Genomic DNA, 19,100 nt, shown 5'->3' with positions numbered 1-19,100 from the left:
TAGAGATCACTGCACTTTGTACATATGCATGTATGTACATATGTATTACGCTTTTGGTTTTTGCACAATCCTGCTTGTTTTTGTTGATCAAAAATCAAGGGGTATTGCGGGAAATATGCCAATGTGGACTTTGAATATCTTTTATAAGCAATCCTGCTTGGTTTTGTTAGACGAAAACCAAGGGGTATCGCACAATATATGCCAATTTGGACTTTGAAGCAGTGAGCGTATCTACATATGCGACGATACTTATGTACAAATTTGTATTTTATAAAAGTCCTTTTTGTTATAGTTATTGTTATATAATTGTACCCAATGTCGATTGGGTGTTTGTATATATTGTCTATATTGATATGCGTCCGTATGTGCATATATATATATACGCGTGTATATATATATGTATATATGTTTGTACGAAAAACACCGAAAAGAGAATTAACCGACTGCAGGTAATTTTCTCAAGTTGCGCCGCATATACTTATACATGTATATGTATATACATATGTTCGCAGTGGTAAGAAGCCGCGAAAAGAGAATTTAATAATTTTTAATTATGGATATAAGTATGTATGAATGTAAAAATATGTATTTGAAATATATTGATTTGAGAGAAAGAGCAAGTTATGCTCTTCGTATGTATAGTGGCATAAGTGATATATGTATATGTATGTATAAATATGCCTTTGAAATATATTTTGATTTAAGAGAAAGAGCAAGTTATGCTCTTCGTATGTTATAATGGTATAAGTGGTATATGTATATGTATGTATGTATGAAGCAGAATTTTATTTGCGCAAATCTTCTTTTTTTTTTTTCTTATGATTGCCTAGCTTATTTTAGGCAATCCTGCTTATACTTGAAAAAGTATTTACCGGTAATCAATAATCCGCTATGTGCAGTACCAAACTGCTTTGTTTGCGGTTTCTCGGTTTCTACCGGAAAATAAACCGGATACCGAAAACAGCTTGGTAACGGTTCTCACTGCTTTTTTGACCGGAATTTTAGTCAAGCCGTAAATTTAATTATATGAAATTAAATCATACATACATTCGTACATGTGTATAATACAAAAATTGAAAGTAACGATACACTCACTTTGTTTTCCTCCAGGGGCTTTTGGGGATAGTAAGGTATGGTAAGAGTTTACGTGTGCATGTATGTGTGTGTGGGCCTTGTGCGTGTGCCTGTGCTGTCGCCTGTCTGTGCTTGTGACTATCCTTCTCTTTCGTGTTTCTCCTGTCCTTGTGTTGCTGGCGCTGTAGCTGTGCTCTTGTTATGAATTTTTCTTGTTCGTGGGTTATATCACTGCACTATCACTTTATATGCACATATGCATGTATATCGCATGTGATTGTTTTTTTTTTTTTTTCTTTTTTTTTTTTTCGGTTTTTCCTCTCTACACTGCACTTTTTGTCACCACACTCTTTTTCTTTTTTCTTTTTTTTCGATGTGGGTTAGATTTGAACCCACTAACACTTTACATACATATGTACATATGTGTATTGTATGTATGTATATGCTATTTGTTCACTGCACTTTTGCCGCCACACTTCGTTAGGCTTGTTACAGCACTTATGCTCCACCACCGTTGTTTTTGCACAATTGTTTAAACCTCTTTCACTTTTTTTTTTTTGTTGTGTCACCTCACCACTTTTGACCACTTGTAGATTTTTTTTTTTTTTTTTTTTAACTGTCACCTCACCACCGTTTTTTTGACCACTTGTAGAATTTGTTTTTTGTTTTTTGTTAACTGTGACACCTCACCACCGTTGTCTTTTGACCACTTTTAATACTTTTTTTTTTTTTTTTTTTTTTTTGCTCACTGTGTCACGCCACTGGTTTTTTTTTTTTTTTTTTTTTTTTTTTTTTAACTGTGTGACGCCACCTTTGGGGTTTTTTTTTTTTTTTTGTTTGGTAACTGTGTCACGTCACCTCTTTTTTTTTTGTGTTTTTTAACTGTGTCACGCCACCTTTGGGGTTTTTTTTCTTTTTTTTTGGTTGGTTTGTTAACTGTGTCACGTCACCTCTTTTTTTTTTTTTGTGTTTTTTAACTGTGTCACGCCACTTTTTTTTTTTTGTGTTTTTTAACTGTGTCACGCCACCTTTGGGTTTTTTTTTTTTTTTTTTTTTTTTTTGTTTGTTTGTTAACTGTTTCACGTCACTTTTTTTTTTTTTTGTTAGGTTATCGCGTTACCGTCACCTTTTTTTTTTTTTTTTTGTTTTTTTTATATATTGGTTAGGTTATCGCGATTCGCGTTACCGCCACGGTTTTTTTTTTTTTTTTTAACTTGATGATTTTTCACAAGTGCCGTCCGGTACGGCTCGAAGGACCATAGAGAAAAATATCAAATTCGCGGCAACTCACCTTTGATTGGGCGATGACGTTGCGGTCGATTGCAGAAAAAGAAAACTTGGTTGTTTGACGGAGAACCGTATATGCGCGCGGATCGTATGAAAAAGAGGCTTGGCCTCGTCCGCCCGTTCCTTTTGTTGATTGTGTGTGGTGTCCTCATGTGTGGTGCGAAAGGTGTGGTGTAAAAGATGATGTGTTGAGTGTGGGACGTAGTGTGGGATGACCGGAAATGATCCGCATGATGCCAATGTGTTGAGTATAGGATGTGCAGTGTGGGGTGAAGATGTGTTGATTATGGTGTGTATGTGTGGGGTGTAGTTATATTATATTTAGAGGGGGGTCAGGTGCTCATTTAGCCACGCAGGCTTCTGGCGCGAAGTGCACAAAAATTAATCCACTATTTTAGTACTGTTTTATCCTAAGGGAAATGGAAAAATCTCCATTTCGTCGCACTACTTTTAACATTGTTATTATTGCATCCGAACACTGCACAATTCATTTTAAAAAATATAAAATTTCACAATTAATACTACACGCGAAAATACAATTCGAATTCACATTCAAAGGCGCGGGCGAATAATAAGTCAACCGTCACGCCAGCAAGAAGCTGACTGAAAACAAACATGCGCGTTGCGTAATCTCTTTCTCTATCATTCTTGGGACCAACATGAAGACGTCTTGAAAACACCATTGTGGGTTGTGAAATCTAAGTCTTTCGGATCGACAATGTGTGTTTTCGATGAGTTTTCACTGACAACTCACAAATTTATTTGTTTGTTTACATTTTGAGCAACGAGAATGGTAAGTTTTGGATGCCTTAACAGCACTAAAGAGTACTAAATTTGTTTTGCCACAATTCAATGAGTAGGGTTTCTCCCCTATCACTTCACAAATTTTATTTATTTGTATTTTTGCTTTTCCATTTTTCAACGTCAATAGGGGGGTTCTCTTGCTCTTGCAAGATTGCAAGATAACACAAAATGCAAAAATCCTATACCCAAATGCTCAAGGCCAAAAGAGCACCCATTGCAGAATCTAGTTATTATGAACGGCTGATTCGGCCAATTTATTGAGAATTACTATTGTGAATTAGCGCACCTTCTGCATACATTCTTAACAAAACACTGTATCAAATCTTTATAATTTAAGTAGAAATTATAAAATCTATTTAAAACTTATCTTCCTTAACAATATAACGACGAAATATGTATTTATGTAAAATGACAGCTAAAACAGGGTTGCTGTCATTGCACGAAAATAAACATGGGTTTTGGTCTGACATATTTTACAGCCAGTGCGAATAATTTTCTGCGTGTATTTGTTGTTGTGCGGTTGCACCAAGAGGAAAGTCCTGCAATTCGTGCCTGTGCAAGTTTTGCAAGATCAAGAGAATTCCTCTAATATGACAATAACAAGTGACAGCTGTATTTGTATATGGAATGTAAACTTAGGGCCGGCAAAATATGTCTTCTATTATTATATTGAGTGGAATGTAAGTTTTCAAGTAGTGTTTGGAATGTGTTTCGTTTGACAGATTTTACATGGACGAAAACACAAGTTTTAGGACGAAAACCAGTTTTTCCCACAAAAACTTGTTTTCATTGTCCGTCCGAACATAGTATTACTAAAAATAGTTTCAGCCCTATTCTGAAAAAACCTCTCAACTGAGTTGAGAGGAAATATTTGAGAGATTTCTTGTGAGGCATAATTTGTGAGGCTATTCTTGCTCAAACCTCATAAGAAAAAAGCTTAAAAAAGCTTAAAAAAGTCACCACGTGAGGTAAAAAGCTTTTTGCTGTCAAAAGGTAAAAAGCTTTTTGCTGTCAAAAAGCTTTTTTAATAAAAATAAGCAAACAAAAATGGACACACAAATGGATAATCATATGTAAGTAATTTTGAAAATTTTAAATATATATATATATATATACATATATACAATAATTTCATATATATAATAATTAAATAAGTAATAATAAAAATGTAAAAATATAAAAAAATGAAATAAAATAAAATGAATTATTTAGACATATGTAGATGTCTTTTTATTCATTCTTAGAGGAAGTAAAATGTACAGAGACAGAAAGTAACTTACATATATGTATATATGCATATATTTATTTTTACAGAGGATTGGCTCATATAGAGCATATAACTATTACCAACGCATTTTTGCTAAGAGCCATGTCCGTAAAAATACAAACACGCCAGGAAACGCAGAAAACAGATATATTCGACTTCTGCATATACGAAGAACAGTTCCTCCATGCTCAAATACTTTTTAAAAAATATAAAATATTGGTTTAAAACAAAATAAACACTGATGTTTTCTATTATGATGGCTGCTTTCACACGTCACAGATATTTGTGAGAATAGTGAGCATTTGAGCTTTTGAATTTTCGCCAGAATAAGGTAACCCTCACTACAGTGAGAAACATCACTGTAGTGAGGTTGGTGACTTTTGTGAGGGCATGAGAATAGGGCTGTTTGTTTCGTTAAGGTTATGGTCACCCAGAAACTGTCCGATAAGTCATTTATTTTGTTATTCATTGATCACCGCGGCCTATCGTATCAGTCAACTCTTTCCTCATAAATAAAACAATTAAAATTTTTATTTTATTTCTTTTTAAAGTTTACATATTTATACACAACAGTTATATTTTTAATATCCATTTTTACAATTTTCCAGTAATTATTTAAGATAAGCTTTTAAATATTACCATTTATTTACATATATGTACATATATATATTGAAAACTGAATTTTCTTTAACAATCAATACTTGGCAACATTTATGCTATTTACAATATTAACGTTATTTTCTTGGTTTACATCAAGAATGATAGAATACAAGATTACGACACCCGCCATTATGAAACGTCATAGTTGCGTGTTGAGAAGAACAAGAGTGAAAAACTGTCAAATGGCTTGCAAATTGTAAACAGAAAAGTGAACACTTTTGTAAATTCGCAAAATATTATTAATTCTTTCGATTTTAATGAAAAGTTTTAGTGAAGCGATTGAATATTGTTGAGTGAAAAGATTTGAATCATTTCCAAAGAAATATATCGGCCTATTGATAATAAAATTGTCTATTAAGTTGTGATTCAAATGGAGAAGACGTTTCTTGTGTTGTATATAAATATATGTATACATATATTATAAGTTCAGATGTATCAGATGTATGAAATTATGATAAAAGAATTGTGAAATTAATTAATTAAAGAGGATTTAGTATTAAATATATAATTTTTTTTGCAAAATAACACCCATTTTTTTGCAACTTTTAAATCGGCCGAAAAACTGAAAAAACTCGTTTTCGATCCTTTAATTGCATAATAATTATTACAACAAGCCACTGCACATTTCATTTTAAAAAATTAATATATTTATGCTTAGAAATTTAAATAAATACAACAGTACACCTTCACTAGTTTTCTTCATTTGAACAATTTCCACACATGCTACTCTATTTATTGTGGATGTGCCTAAAACTACTTACATATATCTTTTCTCGCAACAATATTCTAAACATTCCACTGAAATTTTTCTTGCAAAGACGAAAGAATTAATATTATTTTGGGAATTTCCAAAAGTGTTTACTTTTCTGTTTACAATTTGTATGCATTTCTATGCTTGTTCTTCTCAACGCAAAAGTGTGACGTCACGAAATTGTTGCACAATGTATTTGTTTTTGTAAGAATTGTCAAGAGCTAAACCGAAAAAAACTAACGGTAAACTAGTGTCGTAATCTTGTATTCTATCATTCTTGATCGATATAAAGAAATCTGTTAGTTGGTGAATACAATGCTAACGACACGACACGACAGTGAACTGAAAATGGGGTTGTGCATCTTACTACATGAACATTCGTAAGAATGCAGCATCATAACAATGGCCGGCATATACACAAGACAACGCAGTTGTCCATTTTGCATGTACACAATTTCGTTGTGGCCACACTAATACCTTGCACTTGAATGAAATTTTAATATTTTGTTCAAAGTGAAGTTTTTTATGCAAAAAATAAGTAAATAGGTAAATTTATTTGTTTTAAATTATCAATTGTTATTACAAATGGTAAAATAGCGCTATTTTATGCTTTTATTTGTAAAATAACGTCAAGTTTGTAAGATCTGTGAATAATTTTACATTTAACATATTAGTGGCATCACCACTCTTCCTCATCTCTCTATCTTCCATTCTACTGTCAACTCTACTGTCGACCTACTGTCGTTGGCAAATATAGGAGAAAATTTAAGTTAGCGAGAGCGACAACCGTCGGCCTACGGTCGTGTAGTCGTGCAGCTGCATAAGAACGTGTGTATTTTAATATTTGACAGATGTTGTTTGTCGTCTGTCGTCGGTATTGCGTTCAGCACTTTACCCGGACGATACCCGGGCCAACCAAGAATGATAGAAACAAGATTGCGCAATGACGAGTTCAAATTTTGTTCGTTCTGCGCATCTACGTCACGGTTGATCAACGTACAATCAGCTGATTTTCAGTTGTTTGTTATTCTTTGCAATAAGAAGCAATTTTGTATTGCAGGCATACAAAAACATGAATATCATCAAAAGTTAACATCAATATAAGTGAATATTTTATAGTGAACATTTACCTACATATTCAATTCATGGTATTTTCGTTGCATTATTTAATTTTGTCTCTTTGCTGTGTTTGTTTCAACTATATACATACATTTTTGCAAATAAAAATATTGAATATTTTGTGACCAACTATCAATTTATTGTCTTATTTAATTTTCTTTTTTTGCTTTACATATTTTCAATTAAGTTTTTATTTAAGGAGCGAATCCTAAAATACATTTTAGCTCTGAAAAACAATTCTTTCATTTTGGTGCTACAATTAACAAAATTACTTAAATCTAAGTGCTTCTGGACCTAGTTTGCACATATGTATATGCAAATCAGTACCATTTAAGTCGTCAAATACTGCTTGCAAGGCTTTCTCCTTCAACATATCTGTTGGTTTTGAGAGTCCTCCTTCAGATAGGTGATCCATCCAAGTATAAGATGAACAATTTTCTGAATTGGCACAAATTTCGGGGTTATCTTTACCAAGTTTGTGGCAGATGTACCCTGCCAAATTTTCAAGCCCGTCGTTGTTGAGAATCTTCAAGTCATCATTTTTTTCAATTGGGTCAGCGGAATTTAGATCAACTGACACACGTTGAAAAATATTACCTGGAAAAATATAATAAACATACATACATGCGTATAAATAAATGGAATAAATTGTTAGTTAAGATTATTACAAACACGCCAGGAAACGCAGAAAACAGATATATTCGACTTCTGCATATACGAAGAACAGTTCCTCCATGCTCAAATACTTTTTAAAAAATATAAAATATTGGTTTAAAACAAAATAAACACTGATGTTTTCTATTATGATGGCTGCTTTCACACGTCACAGATATTTGTGAGAATAGTGAGCATTTGAGCTTTTGAATTTTCGCCAGAATAAGGTAACCCTCACTACAGTGAGAAACATCACTGTAGTGAGGTTGGTGACTTTTGTGAGGGCATGAGAATAGGGCTGTTTGTTTCGTTAAGGTTATGGTCACCCAGAAACTGTCCGATAAGTCATTTATTTTGTTATTCATTGATCACCGCGGCCTATCGTATCAGTCAACTCTTTCCTCATAAATAAAACAATTAAAATTTTTATTTTATTTCTTTTTAAAGTTTACATATTTATACACAACAGTTATATTTTTAATATCCATTTTTACAATTTTCCAGTAATTATTTAAGATAAGCTTTTAAATATTACCATTTATTTACATATATGTACATATATATATTGAAAACTGAATTTTCTTTAACAATCAATATTTGGCAACATTTATGCTATTTACAATATTAACGTTATTTTCTTGGTTTACATCAAGAATGATAGAATACAAGATTACGACACCCGCCATTATGAAACGTCATAGTTGCGTGTTGAGAAGAACAAGAGTGAAAAACTGTCAAATGGCTTGCAAATTGTAAACAGAAAAGTGAACACTTTTGTAAATTCGCAAAATATTATTAATTCTTTCGATTTTAATGAAAAGTTTTAGTGAAGCGATTGAATATTGTTGAGTGAAAAGATTTGAATCATTTCCAAAGAAATATATCGGCCTATTGATAATAAAATTGTCTATTAAGTTGTGATTCAAATGGAGAAGACGTTTCTTGTGTTGTATATAAATATATGTATACATATATTATAAGTTCAGATGTATCAGATGTATGAAATTATGATAAAAGAATTGTGAAATTAATTAATTAAAGAGGATTTAGTATTAAATATATAATTTTTTTTGCAAAATAACACCCATTTTTTTGCAACTTTTAAATCGGCCGGAAAACTGAAAAAACTCGTTTTCGATCCTTTAATTGCATAATAATTATTACAACAAGCCCCTGCACATTTCATTTTAAAAAATTAATATATTTATGCTTAGAAATTTAAATAAATACAACAGTACACCTTCACTAGTTTTCTTCATTTGAACAATTTCCACACATGCTACTCTATTTATTGTGGATGTGCCTAAAACTACTTACATATATCTTTTCTTGCAACAATATTCTAAACATTCCACTGAAATTTTTCTTGCAAAGACGAAAGAATTAATATTATTTTGGGAATTTCCAAAAGTGTTTAATTTTCTGTTTACAATTTGTATGCATTTCTATGCTTGTTCTTCTCAACGCAAAAGTGTGACGTCACGAAATTGTTGCAAAATGTATTTGTTTTTGTATGAATTGTCAAGAGCTAAACCGAAAAAAACTAGCGGTAAACTAGTGTCGTAATCTTATATTCTATCATTCTTGGTTTACATTGTTATACTACGTACAATTTACAATACTAAATACATTAATTTACTATTTCTTAATATTCACACAATTTGTACATATGTATGTATGTATATTAGCCAAACTAATAATAACATTTTAAATTAGATGATTTAAAACAATTAGTATTGAGTTATTTAAATATAATAATAACAGTGATTGGATCTGACTTGAGATTTCTTCTCCGAAATTTGCAAATATCTAAAATGAATAGAAAGAATTGATTTATTTTTTTATTGAATTTATTGTATTTACATTAAATTAAAAAAAAAAAAAACTGTATTACTAATGCTATACTATTAGATACACTCCAGCTGACATTCATCCAATTAAGATATGCAAATTTTTTCATCATATTTATTGTATAGGTGCTACCGCTTTCAACATGATTATGACGTTTGAATAAGGCAATGTCGAATGAGCATTTGGTACACAACTGTCGTTAATGCTACTTTATATTTAGTAGCAAAGTCCAGCACACTCAATGTTGTTAAATTCGCCCGCGACTTTAATGAATACATATGTAAGTAAACGTGTGAAATAATAATATGAAATTTAATTATTAACTAATAGTTGTTAACTTACATTCTCCCACTTTATTGTAAATTTCTTCAATATATTCGTCAAGTTTTTTCTTATCACCTTCAGACATTGGCAAATCGTTCACTTTTTACATTTATTCCGTCAACGGACTCATCGCAATGCCTTGACTATTTATGCCATTCATACCTATTAATGTCTTAAAAGCCTCCGCGTTGATGAACTAAAAGCAAACACTTGAAAAATCTGATACATTTATTGTTCTGGTTTGAAGTGACTGGAGAAACTGTTCCCCGCCGGGAAAAGTAGAGGAAGAAGTAGACCTCCACTTCGTTGGAAGGACCACATGGAGAAGAACGTGGCTTCGCTTGGAATCTCCAATTTGCGGCACCTTGCGAAAGGAAGAAGCGACGCGCTGCTGTAAACTCGTTTATAACCGCGTAAACGGTTTCCACGCCAGTAAGGAAGAATATATACCTGCATTACAATTCCAACATATTTTTTAACATGTATTTACTGTATATAAAACAATTTCTACAAGAACTAAAATATCAACATGGAAGGTATTGCGCTGATGGAATTAAAATAACCCTAGTTCGCAGTTCTTAATCATTCATACCATATCTGGTTAGCACTAGAATGTTAATGAAATATTATTGTTTTTTTTTCGTATTAGATGATTGTGTCTTGAAGAAATAATAAATTCATTTACAAACTTAGTGCGGGCAGCACTAAGCATATACAAACTTAGAGTACAAAAACCTTATGTCGCGGTGTAAGACTTGTTTTTTATCTTATGCGGGGACATTGGGTAGATGTCGTGGTTGACTATACTATGTTTACTTCTCTCTGAATTATAAGTACCTTGTTGTGGTGCAGGAGCTTAACTGCAATGTATATCCGCCATGAGCGGTGCAACATGGCATCACTCATGAGGGTTGAGACGAAGAGTACCACATCCAAATCCAGGGTGTTATGCAACTCCCATGCCCATTGAATGATTTGCAGCCAGGAGGTTAATTCGACTGAACAGAAGCTTCCCAACACCGGCCGAATTGGCAAGTAATGGTGGCATTACCGCGTTATGGGGCTTTGGCGCAGCGGACCTTCACGTTCCCCTACAAAAACATAGACCCGACAGCTCGCCGTGTTATGCCAAGGGTCGTAAAGAACGACCATAGTCGAGGAGAAGGTCAATAAAACCAGTGTAGTTGCAGGTTCCTTATATCCTCTCGTCAGAGGAGCAGTCGCTGTTTGGGGAGCATGCCAAAGAGGTTGATAATGACATGGTCTCATGAAGCGACGCACTGTAGTCGAAGTCGAGTGCAGCAGCTGAGAAGGTAGCGAGCACCACCAACGGTCCCCCAGGAGGAACTCGCGCGAGTTAAACATTCTATATCCTATTAGAACAAAAATTTTTTAATTTAGTTCACTTAGAAGTGAATGTTCTTTTATTATTATGTTTCATTGTTAATACAATGTGATCATCTCCGTAAACTTCAAAAATTTCATTGGTGGCTTGCATTGTATTCTTCCCTTTTTTATACAAAAATATCAAAATAAAGCGAATTTCTTCATTATTTTCACTCATTTTTGAACAGCTGTAATTATTTTCCCCGAATTTAACTTGGTTATATGAAGCCTTCAAACACTATATGGTATGACACAATGAAATTGGTTGTACTGGAAATATATGTACGACTGCAACATCTTTTGACAAAATGTTGCCAATTTTCGAATACCCAATAATACTTCTATGTATAGCAGTGATGCCCAAACGCACACTACCAAACTGTGTGCTTGTGTTGGAGTATGAGAGAGTTTGCTGCTACACCCAAAAACATACAAAACTTTAGTATTAATTAATATAAAAAAAATTTGAAATTGATTCGACAACTTTTACAAAATTGTGAAATTAATGAAATTCCTTATTAATTTTTTATCAATTATAAGTTCAGATGTATCAGATGTATGAAATTATGATAAAAGAATTGTGAAATTAATTAATTAAAGAGGATTTAGTATTAAATATATCATTTCTTTTGCAAAATAACACCCATTTTTTGGCAACTTTTAAATCGGCCGGAAAACTGAAAAAACTCGTTTTCGATCCTTTAATTGCATAATAATTATTACAACAAGCCACTGCACATTTCATTTTAAAAAATTAATATATTTATGCTTAGAAATTTAAATAAATACAACAGTACACCTTCACTAGTTTTCTTCATTTGAACAATTTCCACACATGCTACTCTATTTATTGTGGATGTGCCTAAAACTACTTACATATATCTTTTCTCGCAACAATATTCTAAACATTCCACTGAAATTTTTCTTGCAAAGACGAAAGAATTAATATTATTTTGGGAATTTCCAAAAGTGTTTACTTTTCTGTTTACAATTTGTATGCATTTCTATGCTTGTTCTTCTTAACGCAAAAGTGTGACGTCACGAAATTGTTGCACAATGTATTTGTTTTTGTAAGAATTGTCAAGAGCTAAACCGAAAAAAACTAACGGTAAACTAGTGTCGTAATCTTGTATTCTATCATTCTTGATCGATATAAAGAAATCTGTTAGTTGGTGAATACAATGCTAACGACACGACACGACAGTGAACTGAAAATGGGGTTGTGCATCTTACTACATGAACATTCGTAAGAATGCAGCAACATAACAATGGCCGGCATATACACAAGACAACGCAGTTGTCCATTTTGCATGTACACAATTTCGTTGTGGCCACACTAATACCTTGCACTTGAATGAAATTTTAATATTTTGTTCAAAGTGAAGTTTTTTATGCAAAAAATAAGTAAATAGGTAAATTTATTTGTTTTAAATTATCAATTGTTATTACAAATGGTAAAATAGCGCTATTTTATGCTTTTATTTGTAAAATAACGTCAAGTTTGTAAGATCTGTGAATAATTTTACATTTAACATATTAGTGGCATCACCACTCTTCCTCATCTCTCTATCTTCCATTCTACTGTCAACTCTACTGTCGACCTACTGTCGTTGGCAAATATAGGAGAAAATTTAAGTTAGCGAGAGCGACAACCGTCGGCCTACGGTCGTGTAGTCGTGCAGCTGCATAAGAACGTGTGTATTTTAATATTTGACAGATGTTGTTTGTCGTCTGTCGTCGGTATTGCGTTCAGCACTTTACCCGGACGATACCCGGGCCAACCAAGAATGATAGAAACAAGATTGCGCAATGACGAGTTCAAATTTTGTTCGTTCTGCGAATCTACGTCACGGTTGATCAACGTACAATCAGCTGATTTTCAGTTGTTTGTTATTCTTTGCAATAAGAAGCAATTTTGTATTGCAGGCATACAAAAACATGAATATCATCAAAAGTTAACATCAATATAAGTGAATATTTTATAGTGAACATTTACCTACATATTCAATTCATGGTATTTTCGTTGCATTATTTAATTTTGTCTCTTTGCTGTGTTTGTTTCAACTATATACATACATTTTTGCAAATAAAAATATTGAATATTTTGTGACCAACTATCAATTTATTGTCTTATTTAATTTTCTTTTTTTGCTTTACATATTTTCAATTAAGTTTTTATTTAAGGAGCGAATCCTAAAATACATTTTAGCTCTGAAAAACAATTCTTTCATTTTGGTGCTACAATTAACAAAATTACTTAAATCTAAGTGCTTCTGGACCTAGTTTGCACATATGTATATGCAAATCAGTACCATTTAAGTCGTCAAATACTGCTTGCAAGGCTTTCTCCATCAACATATCTGTTGGTTTTGAGAGTCCTCCTTCAGATAGGTGATCCATCCAAGTATAAGATGAACAATTTTCTGAATTGGCACAAATTTCGGGGTTATCTTTACCAAGTTTGTGGCAGATGTACCCTGCCAAATTTTCAAGCCCGTCGTTGTTGAGAATCTTCAAGTCATCATTTTTTTCAATTGGGTCAGCGGAATTTAGATCAACTGACACACGTTGAAAAATATTACCTGGAAAAATATAATAAACATACATACATGCGTATAAATAAATGGAATAAATTGTTAGTTAAGATTATTATTACATTTAGGATAAGAAACAAAGGTTAGTATGCAAAAACTTAGTTTGTATGTAAGTACATATTTGCATTTGTTAACATCAATACATTTTTATATAAGAATGTTTTCTGTAGTTTTAGGTTTATAATACTATGTACGTTTAATATTTTGATAATTAATAATAATGATACTCCTTCCTGTCAGGGTGATCGTGAAGACCGCCTTTTAGCCTATTTACGCCAAACTAACTTTCTAAAACGTCCTGGTTTAAACGAGACTTCATACTTTTCTGTCGTTCATTAGCCTTTGCAGGAGATAATCTGGTTAACGTGAGAAAAGCGCTAGGTAGCAACTTCGTTAGACTCGGCGAACTTAAACCTGCAAGAGTGTTTGGTTATAAAAGTAAAATTATTGTAATCAAAATGCTATACTTAATTACCCATTTCAAATTTCTTTCGCAGTAGAGAAAAATATCAAATTCGCGACAACTCACCTTTGATTGGGCGATGACGTTGCGGTCGATTGCAGAAAAAGAAAACTTGGTTGTTTGACGGAGAACCGTATATGCGCGCGGATCGTATGAAAAAGAGGCTTGGCCTCGTCCGCCCGTTCCTTTTGTTGATTGTGTGTGGTGTCCTCATGTGTGGTGCGAAAGGTGTGGTGTAAAAGATGATGTGTTGAGTGTGGGACGTAGTGTGGGATGACCGGAAATGATCCGCATGATGCCAATGTGTTGAGTATAGGATGTGCAGTGTGGGGTGAAGATGTGTTGATTATGGTGTGTATGTGTGGGGTGTAGTTATATTATATTTAGAGGGGGGTCAGGTGCTCATTTAGCCATCCCGGCCCCCCTAAACGACTGTTTAGCCTAAAAGGCGCTGCAGCTGTTTGCAGCGTTGCCACAACGCTGCTCAGACCCGTAGATCGACGCGATGGTGGCCCAGGCTGTCGACGCCGCAGTGATGTTGCACTCCGCTGGGGTGCGGAACGAGCTGCGGGTTGGCCTCGGGGCATGCGGCCGCGATGGTTGGTTGGCCGAATCACTTCGCGTGACGAGCTGCGGTGTAGCAGCGTGTGATGCGGCCGGTGGCACAGTTGGCACAGCCCACGTGACTCACACTCTGTAGTCGCATGAGTGTGCGACAGGCAATTGAGGCAATGCCCGTGGGCCTGAGCCACTTGCTGCCGTTGCAAAGGCCGCATTCCCCTAAATATTCCACAATGGTGGAGACGATGAGGGCGTCGACAGATGGGACACCTTATCCGACGGGTCTCTGACGTCCTCGCTGCAGTCGATGGTGGTCGGGTGCCACCACGAGGTGCGGGGGTAAGCACCGCTGCGGGCGCGGTTGGCGGTACAGGTGCCGGCGTTGTTGCCGGTGCAGTTGCCGGCGTTGTTGCCGGTGTAGTTGCCGGCGTTGTTGCAGCCACAGTTCGGGGCGCTGGTGTAGGCCCGGTGCGTGGCGTATTGATAGCCCGAGCGGTCGACGAGGTTGCGACTGATGTGTCTACATCCATGGTGATCTATGTATAAAGGAGATTGTTAATTAGAAAGTTGTCATACAATTGGATATTGGCAATCGTGCCACGATATGTGGCATGAATGGGCCGTCGTATGGATCGACCATTTTTGTTAGTTTTCTTTACGGTTTGTTAATTTTATTTATGGTTCGTTATTTTTATTCACGGTTTGTTATGTTCGGACGGTTGTTATTTTTGTAACGGTTGGTATTGGCGTATTTCTCGTTTTCATTTGATTAGCTGATTGGGACACGATAATATCGGTTTGTTTTTGCGGTTTTCGGATTCGCGGTTGTCGGTGGTTGGTAAAAAACACAGCTTCACGAGCGGTCTGGTTAGTGTTCCGTTTTGGGTACGGAGATCCACGACTCGTATGTGACCGTCGGAGCCGTAATGTAGCTTTTCTATGCGGCCAAGCCGCCACTCAGTAGGGGGTAGACAATCATCATGAATGAGGACGCAGTCTCCAAGTTTAGGCGGCTGTTCAGGGGTCTTCCAGCGGTATCTTTTGTGGAGATCCTTTATATATTCGTCCTTCCATCGGCGGCTGAAATCATGATGGAGAATTTTAATTCGTTCCCATCGATTTAATAGAGATAGCGACTCCACGCCTGGCTCAGGAATGGCCAGGATGGGTGCTCCTTTTAGAAAATGCCCTGGAGTTAAGGCAGTGAAATCTGAGGGGTCTTGCGATAGTACTGTGAGTGGCCGTGAGTTGAGAACGGCTTCAATTCGATTTAATAGCGTCGTGAACTCTTCGTAATTGAATTTATAATTTCCAGCTACCCGTTTGAAATGGGATTTGAAGCTTTTCACAGCTGACTCCCATAAACCGCCCATATGAGGAGCGCTTGGGGGTATAAATTGCCAGTTGATACCTTGAGGGGCGTACTTTTGTACGATGTCGGGTGACACTTGTTTTAGGAAATTCACAAATTGCTTTTCGGTGGCTCGTTGAGCTCCAATGAACGTTTTGCCATTGTCGCTCATGATCTTTGATGGGTAGCCACGTCGAGCGACGAAGCGAGCAAATGCCGCGAGAAAAGCATCCGTCGTCAGATTACTACATAGCTCAAGATGTACTGCCTTTGTCGTGAAACATACAAAGACAGCCACATAGCCTTTCATGAGAGTGGGAGACCTTAACATGGACGCCTTTACTTGGAAAGGCCCAGCAAAATCAACACCTGTTGTGGTGAAAGGCAGAGCGAAATTGCAGCGTTCCGGTGGAAGTGCTGCCATAATCTGCGTTCGCATCTTCTGTTTGTGCATAGTGCAAATCTTGCATGTGAAGATGCACTTCTTGATTTGCGGCTTAAGACGGGGGATATAATACTCCTGGCGTACCATCTGTTGCATGAGACGATGTTCGGCGTGTAGCATTAAGGTGTGGATGTAGTGGAGGAATAATGTGGCAAATGGTGACCTCTCTGGAATTATTATGGGGTGGCGTTCATTGTATGTTAGGCTCGAATTAGCGAGCCGACCATTGGCACGAAGCAGACCTTTCGTGTCCAGAAATGGGTTGAGAACTAAGAGTGAGCTCTTTTTATCAATCGGCTTCGACTCTCTTAGTACTGATATATCGCGGTTGAAGTAGCGCGCTTGTGTATATGCTATTAGTGCGACCTTAGCCTTTTGTAACTCTAGATGCGTTACTGTGTTGCATGGGAAATTATGTGATCCCTTAACTTTGCCTTTGAGTTGTTCTATAAATTTGAACATGTAAGCAACTACTCTGAGAGCTCTTGGAAACGATGAAAATCGTTCAAGGATGTCGGTATCATCCAATAGTGTGTGAAAGGTGGCGATTTTTCGACCTTCTGGGGCGATAATGTTACGCGTGGGGGATTGTGGCCAAGAATCAGGAGATTCTATCAACCATCGGGGGCCATTCCACCAGAGGGTGGTAGTGGCAAGGTGCAGTGGCTTGCACCCTCTTGTACCTAGATCGGCAGGATTGTCAGCACTGGCTACGTGACGCCACGTGGCTGATCCCACTAGGTCAAGAATTTGAGACGTTCGGTTAGAAATATACGTCTTCCATGCATGTGGTGGTTTTTCCAACCAGGCTAGTACAATTTCGGAATCGGACCACATATATAGTTTGCATTTTGTCATATTTAAATGCTTTTGCACCATGGCTACTAATTTTGAAAGTAGTAGTGCGCCACATAACTCAAGTCGTGGGAGACTTACAGTTTTTAAAGGTGCCACCTTTGCTTTTGCTACTAATAAGTGGCTTGTGGTCGTGGTGTCACTTTGCGTGCGCACATAGATAGTAGCGCAATATGCCTTCTCTGAGGCGTCACAAAAGCCATGTAATTCAACTTTGTGATCGGGAGAGTAATTTACCCATCGTGGGATTTGAATCTGAGAAATGTCATTCAGATTGTTTGCGAACTGGGACCATTTTTCTAAGCGAAGAGGTTTCACTTGTTCGTCCCAGTCGGTTCCATCTAGCCATAGTTCTTGTATTAAGATTTTCGCTTGGATCATAATTGGCGAAAGCCATCCTGCGGGGTCGAAAAGTTTTGCCACCGAGGATAAAATCTGTCTTTTCGTTATGGCTGATAATGCGGATATGGACTCTGTCGTGTATGAGAACTGGTCCGATATCGCTTTCCATTGGATGCCTAATGTTTTTGTTGTACTTTCCTTTTCGAAAATAAGGAAATTAGTGTCCAACAAATTTTCGTTTGGAATATTTTTGAGTATATTCGGGTGATTTGCCGTAATCTTTTTTAATGGAAACCCTGCGGATGTGAGGGCTTGGATTACTTGTGATAATGATTCGTATGCTTGTGGAAGACTGTGACTTCCAGACAGAATATCGTCTACATACGTTTGTGTTTTTAACACCTGGGTCGCCAGAGGAAATTCTGACTTGGTGTTTTCTGCCAATTCGTGGAGCGTTCGAATGGCTAAATATGGCGCACAGTTTACGCCAAAGGTAACTGTTTTTAATTTAAAGTCTCGCAAAGGACTGGTGGGGGATCTTCGGAACATAATACGTTGAAAATCTTGGTCGTCTTTATGTACGCCTATTTGCCGATACATTTTTTCAACGTCCCCATTGAATACGTATTTGTATATACGCCAGTTTAGAATAAGAAGCATTAAATCAGGTTGAAGCGTGGGTCCCGTAAACAGGATATCGTTTAGGGAATTCCCTGAACTAGTGGTTCTCGAAGCATTAAAAACAACTCTTACTTTTGTTGTTTTTTTGTCTGGCTTCACTACTGCGTGATGTGGCAGATAAAAGGAGTAGTATTTGCCGTTGACGATTTTCTCCCCTGGGTTTACTTCCTCCATGTGATCTAAATGGAGGTATTCTTCTAACACACCATCATATTCAGATTTGAGTTCGCCTTTTTTAAGTAGGTTTCTTTCCATACTTAAAAACTGCTGAATTGCAGAGGTGCGAGAGTGACCTAAGGCGAGTGTGTTAGGAAATTGTTGTTTAAGTGGCAGTCGTACGACGTACCGACCATTTTCTGATCTAGCAGTTGTGGCTTTGTAAAAATCCTCACAATACTGATCTTCAGGGGTTGTGACTGATATGGGGGGGAGTTCTTCTAGTTCCCAAAATTTCCTCAATTGTGAATTGAGGTACTCATTTGAGACTTCCTCAACTTGAGTTGTTAATGTTGTAACTGGTTCCGCAACTAGTCCGCTTAGGACCCATCCGAAAATGGTATTTTGCGCCAGAAGTGTTTCGGTAATTTTTTCAATACCTTCAAGAATAATTTGTGGTATTAGATCGCTGCCT

General features: G+C 36.0%; 1 protein-coding gene and 1 long non-coding RNA gene across 13 annotated transcripts; one reads left to right on the top strand and one right to left on the bottom strand.

Moving 5' to 3' along the window:
- The first annotated feature begins 2,365 nt into the window (after positions 1–2,365).
- LOC125779791 (uncharacterized) lies at positions 2,366–10,011 on the top strand. 2 transcript variants are annotated; one of them, XR_007423442.1, is made up of 3 exons: positions 2,366–3,154; positions 9,593–9,747; positions 9,873–10,011. It is a non-coding gene; the product is annotated as an uncharacterized LOC125779791 (long non-coding RNA). The 2 variants fall into 2 exon arrangements; XR_007423443.1 differs by lacking the exon at positions 2,366–3,154 and adding an exon at positions 4,913–5,039.
- LOC105228290 (uncharacterized) lies at positions 7,080–17,644 on the bottom strand. Of its 11 annotated transcripts, none has more exons than XR_007423437.1 (5): positions 14,247–14,268; positions 13,966–14,185; positions 9,810–13,759; positions 9,511–9,730; positions 8,026–9,425 (listed from the first exon to the last, which is right to left on the bottom strand). XR_007423437.1 is itself a non-coding variant. In XM_049461062.1 (3 exons), the coding sequence occupies exon 1, from the start codon at positions 17,468–17,470 to the stop codon at positions 15,557–15,559; it is 1,914 nt and encodes a 637-aa protein (XP_049317019.1). In that variant the 5' UTR covers positions 17,471–17,644; the 3' UTR covers positions 7,080–7,559; positions 13,966–14,185; positions 14,301–15,556. The 11 variants fall into 11 exon arrangements, 9 of the variants coding, with proteins under 9 accessions (XP_049317019.1, XP_049317020.1, XP_049317022.1 ...); XR_007423438.1 differs by having other exon boundaries at positions 14,093–14,185; positions 14,247–14,261; XM_049461062.1 differs by lacking the exons at positions 8,026–9,425; positions 9,511–9,730; positions 9,810–13,759; positions 14,247–14,268 and adding exons at positions 7,080–7,559; positions 14,301–17,644.
- Between the last annotated feature and the right edge of the window lie 1,456 nt (positions 17,645–19,100).

Source organism: Bactrocera dorsalis, chromosome 6 (genome assembly GCF_023373825.1).
Source record: "Bactrocera dorsalis isolate Fly_Bdor chromosome 6, ASM2337382v1, whole genome shotgun sequence".
NCBI classification, from domain to species: Eukaryota; Metazoa; Arthropoda; class Insecta; order Diptera; family Tephritidae; genus Bactrocera; species Bactrocera dorsalis.
Note: the sequence above shows the minus strand (reverse complement) of the source record. Positions and strands in the feature narration are given on the sequence as shown.

What these genes read in the sequence shown, in the direction of transcription:
- LOC105228290 (XM_049461062.1), bottom strand. Translation starts at nt 17,470, where the DNA reads ATGGTGCAAAAGCATTTAAATATGACAAAATGCAAACTATATATGTGG.